The sequence below is a fragment of the Astatotilapia calliptera genome, chromosome 10 (genome assembly GCF_964374335.1).
Source record: "Astatotilapia calliptera chromosome 10, fAstCal68.1, whole genome shotgun sequence".
Lineage (NCBI taxonomy): Eukaryota > Metazoa > Chordata > Actinopteri > Cichliformes > Cichlidae > Astatotilapia > Astatotilapia calliptera.
This window is the reverse complement of record NC_137431.1, coordinates 4,635,077-4,651,610: the sequence shown is the minus strand read 5'-3', so window position 1 is coordinate 4,651,610 and position 16,534 is coordinate 4,635,077. Positions and strand designations below refer to the sequence as shown.

The 16,534-nt window shown below is 40.0% G+C and overlaps 1 protein-coding gene across 2 annotated transcripts in view; it reads right to left on the bottom strand.

The window, feature by feature from the left end:
* The window catches only part of igsf9bb (immunoglobulin superfamily, member 9Bb), a 132,772-nt gene that overhangs the window by 32,042 nt on the left and 84,196 nt on the right, over positions 1-16,534 (bottom strand). For both annotated transcript variants that reach the window (XM_026183244.2, XM_026183245.2), the window contains exons 13-14: positions 9,776-9,951; positions 7,509-7,735 (exon numbers count right to left, since the gene is read on the bottom strand). In XM_026183244.2, the coding sequence (XP_026039029.2) occupies positions 7,509-7,735; positions 9,776-9,951 (403 nt within the window). The remainder of the gene's footprint in view (positions 1-7,508; positions 7,736-9,775; positions 9,952-16,534) is intronic.

Below are 16,534 nucleotides of genomic sequence, written 5' to 3'. Positions count from 1 at the left end.
AGGTTAGGCTTAAAACTTTACGTTTTGACAAAGCATATAGTTAGGGCTGAATCAGGTGTTTATGCACCACTTTGCATTTAATCATTAGTTACTATTAAACTCGGGCTCTCTTCCACAGCATGTCTTTTATCCTGTCTTCCTCCCCTCCCCTTGCATCAGATTGCTACCTCTCCCCTGAGCCTGTTAGGATGGACAGTGGGCAACAGTAGGAGTGAAAAACTCTCCTTTAACAGGAAGAAACCCCCGGCAGAGCCTTTCTGCCACATCTTTCACCATTCTGTGGCAGAGAGGCTTATGTACTGAGGAAAGTCTGTCATTTTAAACTAAAGACTTTCTGGTTTGTTCACATGATCTTTAGTAAACTGCATCTATGTTCTTTTTATTAATTTCTCCTTGTCATACACATCACTGTTGTTCAGAGTACTCCTGAAACTGTACTCATGAACATTAATATTTGCTCTCTGTGAGACCCCAAGTTGCTTCCCATGTATCCTGGGTCCCTCTGTGATTTTGGCTACGTTCACACTGCAGGTCTTGATGCTCAATTCCGACTTTTTGATCAAATCCGATTTTTTTGTCTGGTTGTTCACACTACAAATAAAATGCGACAGCAAACGCGCTCTAGTGTGAACCCTCAAAGCGGCCCGCATGCGCAAAAGAAGACGTCACACACAACGCGCTCTGTTTAGACCTAGTATTGTTTGACTGATGGCCCCATAAAGACTTGTTTCAGTGTTTACGTTTCCCAATTTTGATTGAAGTTATAAAGTTATTTTGTTATTTACATATGGCCTAATAATGATCCTTATTGCTGTTTAAGAGAGGAGCGGTGCTTCAAAGGATAGCTGCAGAGTTCTGTCAGAATCTGCAGATTATACAGTACAAATAAAATGTTCACGTTTCTCCAACGTTGTCTTCCCAACAGTTTCACTGACATCTACACGGGATGGCCAGGAAGCGTTCACGATGTCTTCTCTGGTGCTTCTCTGGCGCTGATAATTGGCGTCTGTCGTGTCAGTGACGTAAAAGACGGATTTAATGCGACAAACAGCAGTCGCTTTCTAAAACATCAGATATGTTTCAGATTCAGCACCACATACGAAAGTGACCCAGATCGGATTTGAAAATATCGGATTTGTGCCGTTCACACTGTCATACCATGATCGGATATGGGTCGAAGCACTTTCACCTGCAGTGTGAACGTAGCCTTTGTAGTCTTTTATGGGCTACTGGAGCATTGGTGAACTACTGCTGAATAGTGGTTCCTTAACCTATATTTTGCGCTCAGAATAATTGCTGTAAGAAATTGGCATCGGAGTGAAAAGAATGTAGTTAAAGGGACAGATTTTTTTCTTCTGAATCAGCATTATCAGAACATATGCCTTTTAATTTGTTTTAGGAAACCATATCCACCAACTCGAAGAAGTAACTAATGCATGCTACAACAAACCTTCTTTCAACCTTTCTTTTTGTCCTCTTGCTATTCTCAAGACGTCACACAGGGATTTAAAAAGCTCTTCCTTAGATATAAGAGGCATAAAGTTTCACATCATATTTCACACCAACAAAAATGTACATGATATTCATCAAATACTCACCTGAATCAGATTCAGATTTCTCATTGTTTTTCATGTTTCAGGACTACAGACAGCATGCAATATTTTCCCAAAATTGTTGATGTTAGAGAAATTAGTAAAACACATAGAAAAAAAATTGTGAAAACATAAAAGCTCTAACCATGTAAGTGGAATAAATGTAGGCTACCAGTCAGAATTCAGTGTTGCTACAACATATGAATATATCTATATAAGTTTCAGATATCAACAAATTATAATATCAAACAATGGTATGAAGTTGGAGTGGCCTAGTCCAAGTCTGGATTTTTGAGATGCTGGAAATGCTTTCGCATGACCTCAGCAGACCATTCATGTGGCTGAATTAAAACATTTTGAAAAGACGAGTGTGTCAAAGAAAGAAAGAGGAAGCCACAAAGGGGGCAAACAGCTTTTCTATGAAACACACGTTGACCCATGTGACTTTTCTGGGCAGGTTAGACCTTTGATTTTGTAATAACTGAAACTTTTATTCTCTGACTGAAAAAGTCTGCTGAATCTGTGCTGCAAAACCCATGTGAAAATCCCACTCTAGCGGACAAAAACACTGCCTTTTGTACAGGGAGTGCAGAATTATTAGGCAAATGAGTATTTTGTCCACATCATCCTCTTCATGCATGTTGTCTTACTCCAAGCTGTATAGGCTCGAAAGCCTACTACCAATTATTAGGTGATGTGCATCTCTGTAATGAGAAGGGGTGTGGTCTAATGACATCAACACCCTATATCAGGTGTGCATAATTATTAGGCAACGTCCTTTCCTTTGGCAAAATGGGTCAAAAGAAGGACTTGACAGGCTCAGAAAAGTCAAAAATAGTGAGATATCTTGCAGAGGGATGCAGCAGTCTCAAAATTGCAAAGCTTCTGAAGCGTGATCATCGAACAATCAAGCGTTTCATTCAAAATAGTCAACAGGGTCGCAAGAAGCGTGTGGAAAAACCAAGGTGCAAAATAACTGCCCATGAACTGAGAAAAGTCAAGCGTGCAGCTGCCAAGATGCCACTTGCCACCAGTTTGGCCATATTTCAGAGCTGCAACATCACTGGAGTGCCCAAAAGCACAAGGTGTGCAATACTCAGAGACATGGCCAAGGTAAGAAAGGCTGAAAGACGACCACCACTGAACAAGACACACAAGCTGAAACGTCAAGACTGGGCCAAGAAATATCTCAAGACTGGTTTTTCTAAGGTTTTATGGACTGATGAAATGAGAGTGAGTCTTGATGGGCCAGATGGATGGGCCCGTGGCTGGATTGGTAAAGGGCAGAGAGCTCCAGTCCGACTCAGACGCCAGCAAGGTGGAGGTGGAGTACTGGTTTGGGCTGGTATCACCAAAGATGAACTTGTGGAGCCTTTTCGGGTTGAGGATGGAGTCAAGCTCAACTCCCAGTCCTACTGCCAGTTTCTGGAAGACACCTTCTTCAAGCAGTGGTACAGGAAGAAGTCTGCATCCTTCAAGAAAAACATGATTTTCATGCAGGACAATGCTCCATCACACGCGTCCAAGTACTCCACAGCATGGCTGGCAAGAAAGGGTATAAAAGAAGAAAAACTAATGACATGGCCTCCTTGTTCACCTGATCTGAACCCCATTGAGAACCTGTGGTCCATCATCAAATGTGAGATTTACAAGGAGGGAAAACAGTACACCTCTCTGAACAGTGTCTGGGAGGCTGTGGTTGCTGCTGCACGCAATGTTGATGGTGAACAGATCAAAACACTGACAGAATCCATGGATGGCAGGCTTTTGAGTGTCCTTGCAAAGAAAGGTGGCTATATTGGTCGCTGATTTGTTTTTGTTTTGTTTTTGAATGTCAGAAATGTATATTTGTGAATGTGGAGATGTTATATTGGTTTCACTGGTAAAAATAAATCATTGAAATGGGTATATATTTGTTTTTTGTTAAGTTGCCTAATAATTATGCACAGTAATAGTCACCTGCACACACAGATGTCCCCCTAAAATAGCTAAAACTAAAAACAAACTAAAAACTACTTCCAAAAACATTCAGCTTTGATATTAATGAGTTTTTTGGGTTCATTGAGAACATGGTTGTTGTTCAATAATAAAATTATTCCTCAAAAATACAACTTGCCTAATAATTCTGCACTCCCTGTATGGACGCAAACGCGCGTTGCAACTTCTTATCTGGTGCGCGTCTTTTATTTTGACAGCAAATGCACACACGCGGACCACTTATGTGCACCCGTGTAAATAACATAATGTTCTGCTGGGTGTGTTGTTGGTTTTCCCTCGATTTCTGAGTCGACAAGCGCCTTTGTTACTGGGACCAGTCATTTTAGAATCCACGAGAAATGCAAGAATTGCATTATTGCTCAGTCTGCAATATCTTTCCCCGAAAAATAACACCAATTGCAAATAACATACTAAAAATAAACCTGAAAATCAGTTTAGAACAGCGTACTATGTTGCAAAGAGTGAACTACCACTGGCACAATTTAGCAGTCTTTGCAAACTTCAAAAAGCAAATGGCCTCGATCTTGGTTCCACTTGCCTCTTACCCGTGACTTCAGTGGAAATTTCAAATTCAGGATCTGACACAGACTGATTCATGTCCTACACAGTTCTTACAAGTTCATAGAAATTTCTGTTCAATTAGAACCAAGTATTTGAGTTGATGATTATAATTTTTATACAATGTTGTAATTTGTGTTTCAACAATTTTTTGATTAATGTTTTGTTTCCGTTACAATATTATACTTGTATAAGTATAATATTAAGTACAATATTATACTTGTATAATATTGTAACAGAAACAAAACAGGAAACAAATCATCAATCAAAAAATTGCTCTCTTTTTTATTCGGGCTACTTAAATTTATTTTGGGCTACAAAAAACTTGTATAACTTGTATATGTAAAAATCAGCTACAACATTACACCAGTCCATCCAATCATGTGCACAGATGCACTGCACAGTGTTTATTAACCATTTACAAAGTTTCATCAAGATCAGCTGCAGTGTTCTAACAGCCGTCTAGTTAATTATTTACAAGCCAGTTATTAGCACATAAATATGCAGTGCACTGAGTTGTCAGCTCAGTTGTGAGAACAGATTGAAGATTTAGTTGCGGTGCAGCAAATGTCCACTTTAAAACATATACACATATGTGAGGAACCAAAGAGAGCTTCCATTCTGGTCCCATGACCTAAAAAATGCAGTGAATTTCCAACAGAAAAGTTACACAAGCTAGGTGTGATGTGTGCATCTGTGAGACTGAGAGCTGGAGAGAAGAGTATGTGTGGGTGTTTGCTGTGCAATGGAAGTAGAGATAAAAGCATCTGCATAGAGCTGGAAGTGGTGGTTAGATTAAAGAAAGACGTTTGAAAGTGTCGTGGCAGGAGTATTAGCAGACAGGCGGAAGAGTTGAAATGCTGCGAAAAAAGCAACATCCATCAACAGTGATATACCATTTGTTATAATGTCTCTAGGAAATGTACTGTGTTCTATTAAAAAGCATAAATTAATAAATTATAATGACACAACGTATTCCATTCTTATTATTTTCATGCTCATGCATGACCCTTACATACCCACATAGGTAGAAGCATGTGTGTGTGTGTGTGTGTGTGTGTGTGTGTGTGTGTGTGTGTGTGTGTGTGTGTGTGTGTGTGTGTGTGTGTGTGTGTGTGTGTGTGCCAAATGAACTAAGGAAAAAGACAATTTATGTTTACCCCACAGTAAAACTTGCACAGACAGATAGCGAGCCAAGTCAGCTGTGCATACCTGTGTTGTTACTATGACAACCAAGCTGGCTACGACAGGGGATCTTCAGAAGCCACCCTGGCAACATAGGCCTATAGCAACCTAACTAAGGGATGGTTCAGGATTACTTGATCCAGTCCTAACTATGAGCTTTGTCAAAAAGGAAAGTGTGAAGCCTAGTCTGAGAAGGCTACTGTCTCACCACCCTGTTGCTGGGCATTGTGGGAAAAAATTCTATTAGTTATTTTTTTTCATCGGATTCAATGTGTTTCTCAGCTCTGTCAAGCTTAAAGGGCCCTTTTTACTCCTTCATGATGATATAAGGTATTTAAAAAAATTAACATAGGTATAAATAATAAACAAAAATCTTAGTTCTGACTAGACAAATATCATAGAAGAACAAAAGCAAAATGGAAACCTAAATAACAGACATAAATAGAAAATAATGTCTCAAAAAATATAATAGAATTTTTTTTTTGTTGAGATTCAATTATTTAGTCATAATTTAGGTATTTCAATTCTTTTATTTTTAGCATAGTTTGATCATAAGATTATAAGATTATATTAGACTAATACAGATATTATTCTATTATTCTATTCTATTATATTATATTATTAGCTGGTACTAGTTGCTCCGCATGGTTTACAAAGCATCTTATTTACCTTAACATCGAAAGTGAAATGTCTCCACATGTCTACTCTTCTCTTCCTCTCAAGCGTTAATGTTTTGTTTGTTTTTTATGTGAAACAGGGAGCATGGGAGCCAGCTGAAAGTCCTCTCCCGCCCTGTTTCTCAGCAGCAGATCAAACCTTACTGTACGAGGAGACTACTTCTGATTGGATCACCTGCAATCTCGTTCCACCTTTCTCCACAGTTAATTACTTGTGATTGGATCTTGTCCACCGGTCCGTCGTGGTGAAGAGGGAGCTGAGTGTAAAAGCGAAGCTCTCAATTTACCAGTCGATCTACGTCCCTACCCTCACCTATGGCCACGAGCTGTGGGTAGTGACCGAAAGAACAAGATCGCGAATACAAGCGGCGGAAATGAGCTTCCTCCGAAGAGTGGCTGGCCTCTCCCTTAGAGATAGGGTGAGAAGCTCGGCCATCCGGGAGGGGCTCAGAGTAGAGCCGCTGCTGCTCCACATCGAAAGGAGCCAGCTGAGGTGGTTCGGGCATCTGACAAGGATGCTTCCTGGGCGCCTCCTAGGTGAGGTGTTCCGGGCATGTCCCACCGGGAGGAGGCCCCGGGGCAGACCCAGGACACGCTGGAGAGATTATATCTCTCGGCTGGCCTGGGAACGCCTTGGTGTTCCCCCGTATAAGCTGGAGGAGGTGGCTGGGGAGAGGGAGGTCTGGGCCTCTCTGCTTAGGCTGCTGCCCCCGCGACCCGGCCTCGGATAAAGCGGATGAAGATGGATGGATGGATGGATCTCGTCTCTTCAGAATATTTTCATCTTGTTTTTATTTGTTAATGAAAGTGTCAGTGCCCTTCGTCATCATTTTTGTCCTTGTGCATTTATTTTTATTTAGTTATCGTCTTGTTTTTATCAGCAAAACTATGATGAAAATTACTAGTCAATGAAATTGAAATAGGAGCTGGTTTCCTCAAAAGATTACATTGATATCTCATTGATATCTCAAGGCTACATCCCATTTTGCTTTTGGAAACACTAAAAATCCCAAGCTGTACTGTGAGGTCTCTGAGATATGCTGGAGAATATTTCTTTCTTGTTGGTGTTGGTGAATAACTGCTGTGCCATAAAACAAAACTTTAACCTCCTAAGACCCGAACTCTTTCATGGCATGCATTTTTAATTTCTCTTTGCAATTCTCTTTGTTCTATAGAACACTATAAAGTCACAATTGAGTGACTTTATTTGTGCAAAACTCTTTATTTGGTGTCTGAAGACAGCAGCATTTTTCCCGGGTACAAAAACAAAATGAGAAAGAACAATTGTTCCCGTTTGAGCAATATGGCTCCTTTGAAAGCCATCTGAAAGAGCAAAATTTAGTACTGTGGTCAAGACAACCCAAAATGTGATGCCATATGTGCACGCCAGGTCCCAGGAGGTTAAGGTCTTTAACCTTCCTCCATGTCTCAAGCAACCTCTTAGCTTGGAAAGACGTAAGTCTGGTTTTAAACTTCCATTTTGTATTCAGGCTTTTACCTGGATGAGATCTCGGGCAACCAACTCTGTCTCCCCTGCAGGAATGCTGTCGTCCAAGACCTCCCATCGCTCCCCCAGGCGAAACTCCATGACATAATGCTGGATAGGTGCTGTGTGATTGGCAGGCGGAATCCAGGTGAGCAGGACTCCCTGCTGCGTGCGATTGGCTGTGAGGCACCGTGGTGGGGTAAGCAGCACCAATGGTTCAGGGGTACTTGTGGGAAATACTGGAAGAGCATTTTAGAGTTGAAAATGTCTGTTAAAGATTCAGTTATCTTGAGCAAGTAGCAAGTGTCCATTGGCAGGATAAAAGTGAATCAGCTCCCCTTTACACACTGACACTATCACACATTTAAATCTAACTGTGACAATAATGGTGATGCATTATATCAAAGCCACCACATACACCACATTTATAAGCATTTTATTCTGGTAGCATATATGTCAGTCACAACTTAGCATTTTTTGCTAGCACCCTTACAGCATTTTCATCTTTAAGGTATGCTAAATTTAATCCAGCCTTGCTAAACTGCTATTTGAGCGGTTGCACTGCATACATTACAGAGGAATTTTGACTCAGATTATCTTTTAGCATTAATGTAAATTCATACATTTTGTTTTTATTGTATTTTAAGTTAATCTGGGTTAAAAGTAACTTTTGTTGGACCATCTAAGACGTAAATTTTTTGACTTGAATTTATGAAGTGGTTAATCGTGAACAAGAAAGAATTAAACTAGACTGGTAGTTATACAGCACTTTTCTATTCAATTGTCTATTTATCTATACCTACTTTAACCACCCACACTCCAGCAGATGACCAGGGGGTAATACGGTTCAGTATACTGCTCAAGGATACTTTGAATCCTGGAGTGCAGGAGCCGGGGATCAATTCACTTTCAACTGGAAGACCTACTAGGCGACCTACTACCTGATCCACACCTGCACTAATAACAGTTCACTCTGTTCATTTAACAAAACTTTTAAAGACACAAAACTAGCAAGTTAGCAAACATCTGATTGTGGAACATTTGGCAAATCTAACAGAAAGATTTCTTTTTCATAGATCATAATCTTTGAAATTTTGTGTTTATTATCTCTCTTAATTTGAGTGCCTCGTACGCTCATATGATCAGGTGAAAAATAAAGTAAAGGCTTTACATCCAATCAAATGAATGTTATTTAGAATTGTAGCTTACATATGAAAATGTAACCAGCATTTGTAAACATTTTGACCTACCAATTTATTCGTTAAAATATTTACACCCATTCTTTCAAACTCGTTCACTAACTTCGGTGGTAAAAACGTGAATAAAGATGTTTCCAAAATATCTATTAGTTCTACTTTTTCCAAAGACGCCACTATAAGCTGATTGTCATTTAGATTTAAAAAGTTTAAAAGTAAACAAAGGTCAGCAAATGAACCACTGAGCTGGTGATTGTTGGTGTAACCTTCAGGTCTATGAGATACTAGAAGTTAGTTCTATGTATTGGTGTAACGACACAAAACTGATCCTGACTGTGTTTCGATTAAAATGTTTCTTTGCACATGATGGTTAAATATGGTACTAAATATATCACACTAGTGTTTTTATTTGAAATGATGGGGAGTTGGCTGTTTTCTGTGTATAGAAGACACAGTAGCATTTTTTTTAAATTCAGTTTCAACTCAGCTTCGGAAGATAAGAGGTAATAATAACTATGTACCTCACTTCATATTCAATTTAACTAACTTGCCAGCAATTCACTTTATTATTCACTGAGACAAAAGTATTCTGGGAAAATTAAACTAATTCTTAAATGAAAAAAACCATTTAAACATTTAAACCAACATTTCATGAATAAAGGTGACATGAAAATGCAAAGATATCACTATTCCTTTAGTCTGTGAAAGATCACACGACCAGCACTCACACAGAGAGTGTTGTTTGGCCTCCCCGGAGCCGATGTGTGAGTTGTTAACTTGTTAGACTTTATTTACAGCACAGATCCTCCTGAAATTACTTCTCTACTACTGTAGTGTGATGTTTAATTGGAAGAACATAAGAAGTGCCTTTTTGTGCCTTTTAATGATAAATATTAGAATGCAAATTAAGATCAATATAATTTAAAATAGCCTACTACTTTTCTAACACTTACATGACATGAAAAACATGTCCGGATGATTTTTCTTAGTTCAGTGTTTTTTGCAGCTCTCTCTACTTGCCTGCCAAAGCTGTTTTATTATTGGATCCTTTCCTCCTGGTTAAGCAGTAGTGGGTGTACTCACCTAGTGTGTTCACAGTGACAACCTCGCTGAAGGGGCCTGTGCCAAGCTTGTTTTGGGCCAGGATGCTAAACTGGTATGTTGTCTCTGGCTCTAAGCCGGGCACCACCATCCAGTCGTGGCCTCCAGGCACAGGTATGGAAAGCCAGTCATACGGACCTAAACGCTCCCTCTTCAGCCTGCACAGGAGTCATGATGAGATGCAGGTACACAGACAGGAAAAATATTGAAGAAATAAATCAGGAGGTGAGAGGGAGACTTTTTTTTAATCTTTCGGACAAAATGGACATTTATTTACAACAGTTACAACTATATTCAAGTCTTTTCTCAGCACAAGTTTCATCACACAGTGTAGCGCATTATAATGATTTATCATAATGTAATCTATTTGATCTCAAACCTAAATTCAACATTGCATAGGTTAATTGTATGGATCTGAATTGAATTGAATGAACCACATATTTTATTTCATTGTTCACAACACAGTTTTGACTTGATGGTATTAAGCCCATGCCGAGCTCAGCTTTGCAGTTTGCTGTTTGCCCATGCCACACATTCAGCTGTGCCTCATCAATCAAATCAAGCAGACAACTGTGCGCAAACAAAAACAGCAACAACCTTCAGTCTAAAGCACTGCCATAATAAAACTTTACAATCAGCTCTCAGGTACCAAGAAATGAAGTAACTTTCTTTAACACATTAACCACGACCTCGTTTCCAAAAAAAAGCTGAAACACTGTGAGAAATGAAAATAACATCATAGTATACAAATTTATAAATAATTTATATTTAAGTGAATATATTTTTAAATAAATGCTATGTGGTTAAAATACAACAGAAGCAACATATTAAAATCTTGAAATGTGTCTACATGTTGAAAAATATATGCTTATTTTGTACCTGATGACAGCAACACATTTAAAACAGTTAAACTAGGCCCACGTTTAGCACTGTGTAGCATCATTTCTTCTTTTACCAATGGTAAACATTTAAGAACATAGGAGCATAATTGTTATGATTTTAAAGTCTCATTCTTGCTTGTTGTAGGATCTCAGCTGCTCAGTACTGTAATTTAAGGTCTCCTTTTTTGGGTGAAAATAAATGCTGCTCCAAAACCTGTACATATCATTCAGTGTTAATGGTTTATCCACAGAGGAAAATTCACCCATGGTAACTAATACATAGCACTGCAATTGCAAATTATAAACTGTATGACAGTGACATCATGGTCTCTATTTTAGCCTTGCAGGATGAGGTCTGCATAATTTCCATAACTCCCCTGCGGTCATGCAGACCACAAAACTGTTTTGCAGTTTCTGTCAGTCCACCTTACAGTGCTGTCAAGAAGTATTTGCCCACTTCTTGATTTTGTAGTTTTTATCAATGGGATAACAACAATCATCATCTCAAATGACAAATGTTTGGAGGTGCTTGCTGAAGCTGACGGAAATGACATAAGGGAATGTATAAAGAAGAGGAAAAACCTGAGAGACCTATGGGGCCTTACACATTTGAGATCATTGAGCAAATTTTAATATTAGACAAGAATAACTCGAGTAAATACAAAATGCGAATTTAAAATGATTATTGAGGAGAAATGCTATCCAAACCTACCAGGCCCTAAATTTAAAGTAATTGCCCCCTAAGCCTAATAACTGCTTGTGTCTTCCTTCATAGCAAGAACTCAATCTGGTCGCGGCATATGGCCGCCCCTTCCTGAGCATGGTTCTGCTGGAGGTTTCTTCCTGTTAAAAGGGAGTTTTTCCTTCTTACTGTCGACAAAGCGCTTGTTCATAGTGAGTCATCAGTTTGTTGGGGTTTTCTCTGTATTGTTGTAGGGCCTTTACCTTACAATACAAAGTGCCTCAAGGCAACTGTTGTTGTGATTTGGCGATATCTAAATAAAACTGAACTGAATTGAATTGCAACTAAACATTTGCAGTATGTCAAGGCTCACACTCAGATGTGAGACACTGAAGCAAAAGTTTAGCAGATTTACAGCAAGCATGGAGCAGGGTATTGTAAATGGTCTGTATTTGTATAGCGCTTTATTGTCAGAGTGGAATGGGCAGTCTGGCAGGGAGATAGTCCACTTAATTCTCTCTCTCTAATTTTACAGATGACTCACTTCCAGGTTCTCTCTCTGAAAGTTTCTCAAGACTGAAAGAGTGCACAGAGGAAAGCTGGGTTTGTTCTAAGGCTTAGAACAAACCCAGCTTTCCTCTGTGCACTTAGAATCTAAGCCATTCCAGTCAAACACAGTGAACACACAGAAGCCAGACAATGCTACTTCAGTAACTCCAACAATCTAGCAACCCATCTGAGCCTTAAGTATCAGATGGGTTAACGTTCCACACAGGTGGGTTGATTGGCAACAACTTCCAGGTGTGAAAAACCAGGAGGGTGAGAAAACCCAGAGGAATCCCGCCTCTGAAACAAACAGAGTAAACCCACGCACACACTGAAAGGAGACAGGGAGAGCAAAAAAAAAAACCCACAAAGGAGAAGAAACGGACAGAAATGGCACACAGGAGCACCAGGAGACCGTGCCAATACCATCTGTCATGGTTCTAGGTCATTTGACCCAGCTTTTGGGGTTATGGTTTCTTTGTGTTGTAATTTTTTAGTTTTCTATTATTTAGTGTTGAGTTTATCTTTGTATTTGCTGCTATGTTTAGTTATAATTGTTTCCATGTTGTCTGGTCGAGGTGTCTCGTCTCCTCTTCCTGTTTACATGTTTTCCTCCACGTGTTTTGTTCCATGTCTCCCATGCCCGTCATGTCTCGCTCCCTCTGTCAAGTGTCCCCTCTCGATCCCTCTCTCAGGCTCCTGTTGTCACAGTCTATATCTCACTATGTTTCCTGTTTTATTTTGACAGTCTTGCGTTCCATGTTCAGCGTGTGTAGTTTTGCGTCCCCTGTGGCATTATGTTCATTTGTGTCAGCTGTGTTTCCACTTCCCTCGTTACCGTTCTGTGTATTTATGTTCTCTGTCTCCCTTTGTTCATTGTGAATTCATCGGTTTACCTCCTGACGTCTCCGTGGTTCATTGTTTTCAGCATTTTCAGGTTTCATGTTTTAGTTACTCCCACTCTAGGTTTTGTTAGTTCTCGTTCTGTTTATTTTCTCGTTTGTTTTCATGTGTTTCATCTGCCTCAATAATGGCTCCACACCACAACACGCCGCCTGCTTAATAGGAGCCTCTTAGTGACATACTGGGTTTTTGGAATACTTTTGATGGAACCCCTTGACCAGTGAGGGATCCAAAATGGCAGACCATGGAACCCTGTGTCTTTTGTCTTGCACATAACCCCAATCAATAACTCCCAATCACCCAGGTAGGTGGGGAGGGGAAGGGGGGGGGGATTGGAAAAAGGGCACAGAGGACTGAAACAGACAGGTTTCAGCTAATGAGTTTTGGGTCTTAGGCAGTTTCAAAGAGACAGTGACAGGGTTGATTATGATCTCCTTTTTGTAGTGTAGTTGAAAGACAGTTTTTTAGATTCATCATAATTTCATACTTTTGAAGACAACCTGACTTTTTGACCTGGAAGGTACGCAGGTGCCAAAAGATGACGGCTACCCAGTCACTTGGTCTCTATGTTCTAAGCAAGACTGCTTGGGTTGCTCTCTTTAACTAAAGACAGCGACAAAGGTGATGCTAAACAGATGGAACAGAGCTCACCTTCCTGAGATGGGACCAGTGATAGCTGGTGACTGAGGGACACCTTGAAGAGAGACCTGTAAACATGGAGGTCATGTAGTTGTGAGCATACTCTAGCCAGGGAAGTTGCAAGCTACAAGTGCACTACTCACAGAGGGTCCACTTCCAGTTCCTGGTTAATCTTTTCAGTCTGTCTGAGATTGGAAACCAGAAGAGAAACTAACCTAGACACCAATTGCACCAATTCCAGCCCTCCAGACTCTAGAGGTGAACTGTGAGCCAAGATCAGAGACAATATCCTAAGGAATTCAGTGGTGACAGAACACACATGGTCAGTAAGTAATTGAGCAGTCACTAATGAAACAAAATAGGCAGCCTTGGAACACTGATTGACTATGGTCAGTGGCACTATGGTGTTACCTGACGAAGGAGACAGACCGGCTACAAAACCCAAGGCTCAAAAAAGACTCAATCTCCAGGGCAAGGAGTCCAACGATGCACGAATGGGCTCATACTTGGAAACTTGGAACTCTAGCAAAGAATACATGCCACGTAGCGTGACGGGAGTCAGTCATATGGCCGCTTAGAAGACAAATCCACATCCAGGGGGATAGAATTAGGCACAGATGATGCCAATGAATGATAGATTCAGGGGCGATCGTGGCTCAAGAGTTGGCACTTCGTCTTGTGATCGGAAGGTTGCCGGCTTGAGTCCCGGCTCAGACAGTCTCAGTCATTGTGTCCTTGGGCAAGACACTTCACCTACTGGTGATGGCCAGAGGGGCCGATGGCATGATATGGCAGCCTCGCTTCTGTCAATCTGCCCCAAGGCAGCTGTGGCTACAACTGTGGTTTGCCTCCACCAGTGTGTGAATGAATAGTGGAATTGTAAAGCGCTTTGAGGGTCTCGAAAAGCGCTATATAAATGCAATCCATTATTATTATTAGATGTATTTTTCCATTACTTCGTTTGGCTCGTCCATAGAGACGGTTTGTGGGGAGAGGTGATCCAGGAAGGACATCAATGGAACAATCATTTTTTTCCCTTAATAAATGAAATCATTATTAAAAAAATACTGGTGGCAGCCAATGGTACTCCTCCTCCTAGCCTCCTAGTAGGTGCACATATGGTATCAATTTTAAAGATCCTACTTTGTTCTTAAGTTATTGCATTCATAAGATTTTCAGAAAACTTGACCTCTGAAACCTAACCTTGAGGTCAAAGTCACTGAGATTTGAACTCATCCAAGATTTCTGGTATCAATTTCTAGTCCTAAGTCACTTCCTTCTCAATGGTCACGGTTTCCTATGAGATTTTCTGTAGATTCACTTAAACTGAAGCTCCTACATCACTTCGTTTTCGAGTTATGACATTCACAAACTTGGGTGTCCACGTCACCCGCCCCATCAGCCTTTTACAGAAAAACTGCATTTTGTATTTACTCAGGCTTTCTTTGCCTAATATTAAAATTAGTTTGATGATCTTAAACACATAGGTATGTCAAGGGGAAGGGCGGAAATATCACAGCACTGTAAGTGAACCCACAAAAAAAATGTTTCATTTCCAGATCTTATTTGAACAACTTCCACCTTTGTCTGGCAGGGTTTAGACTTGCATGAATGCAGCAAAACAGTGTCCACTTAGGGTTTTCAGAATCATCTCTGTGCTGATGTTTGGACCTATACTAGTACCCTAAAGTGCTTTAAACAATCAGTAAGTGTATCAGCTGTAGTGGAAAGGTTTAAAGACCCTTTTAAATGACAGCAGAAGTATAGAGGGATCTGATGCTTGTTGTCAGTATGAAGATTAATTAATATTAATTGAAGCAGCTGCCTCCTTGTTTTTATATCTGTGCTGCTCTCTGGTCTCATCACTGTGTTACTAAAGTATGATGGGTTGCGGAGAGCATGTGGGGCTTAATTTAGTCGAGCCTGATCCTTTGGATGTGAACACGGCATCGTAAATATCAAATGAACTTCACACCAGCAATACTGCTGATGTTTAAGCTAATGATCCCTAATAATCTTTACTTGCATATTGTGTGATTTGTGGCAAGTACAAGTAGTACTCTCGTGTTTAATGTTGTAAACACTGTGCTATAAAGAAATCCACAAATATGAGGAATCCCTTCAAATTAGAGCTGGTTGTATGGAATATGGAATAAAGCACTACATTTTCCTTGACTGTCTTATTTATTTTTCAGTGAATATGCTCCCAAACTCGTGTGTAATGACTGGAAAATTGCTTAAGAGGGATTATTCTAAATTGCACTATCTCACCTAATTAGAGACTTCATGTGGTATTGACTTTGTCTATAAAAAGCACAGCTGAATGTTACAGTTTTTTTCTTTTACAGTGATTTAACGTGTGCCAGCAGAAGAGACTCAAAAGCTGAACACATAATACAGTCTTGCTAAACTGCCAGATAAAGATACTATACCATCCTCCAGACAATAATATCAAAAACATGGTGCATTACTGTAAAAAGACCATGAGACCTTTCCTGAATTTTGCCTAAATCACTCACTGAATTTTTGTATATCTTGAGTAGTTTTTGTGAAACGGGTGAAGAGCTGATAGGTGACTTATAGCCTTCATTTTAGGGAATGACCAGTCTCATAGGTGCATTTCTCTAATGAAACTAATTAACCTGTTTAACAAACTATTCTTTCAATTCAGACATTAAAATGAAATCATAATTTTCAGGTAATAGTTTGATATAGAACCGTTTAAACTAGAACCATAGAACTGGAGAGGGCACCACTGCTACTCTGATAAGCAAGGCTAGTTTTTGGCAGCAGCACTATATCTGATGCTCGCTTTATGTCTTTCACTATTTAAGTGGTGAAATTTAAGACATTCGTGTCTTACGTGCATCTCTAGTTTGACAATAACTGTACTTCATAAAGTAGAGATGCATCTTGAGCAACTACCAGAGTGAATTATTTCGTCTGTATCAATTTTTTGTCATTATGTTTTCAATACATTTTGTTCAGCTGAGCTATTAATACTCTATAGCAGCGGTCCCCAACCCCCGGGCCTCGGACTGGTACCAGTCCGTGAGTCGTTTGGTACCGGGCCGCGAGAGTTGAGGCTCA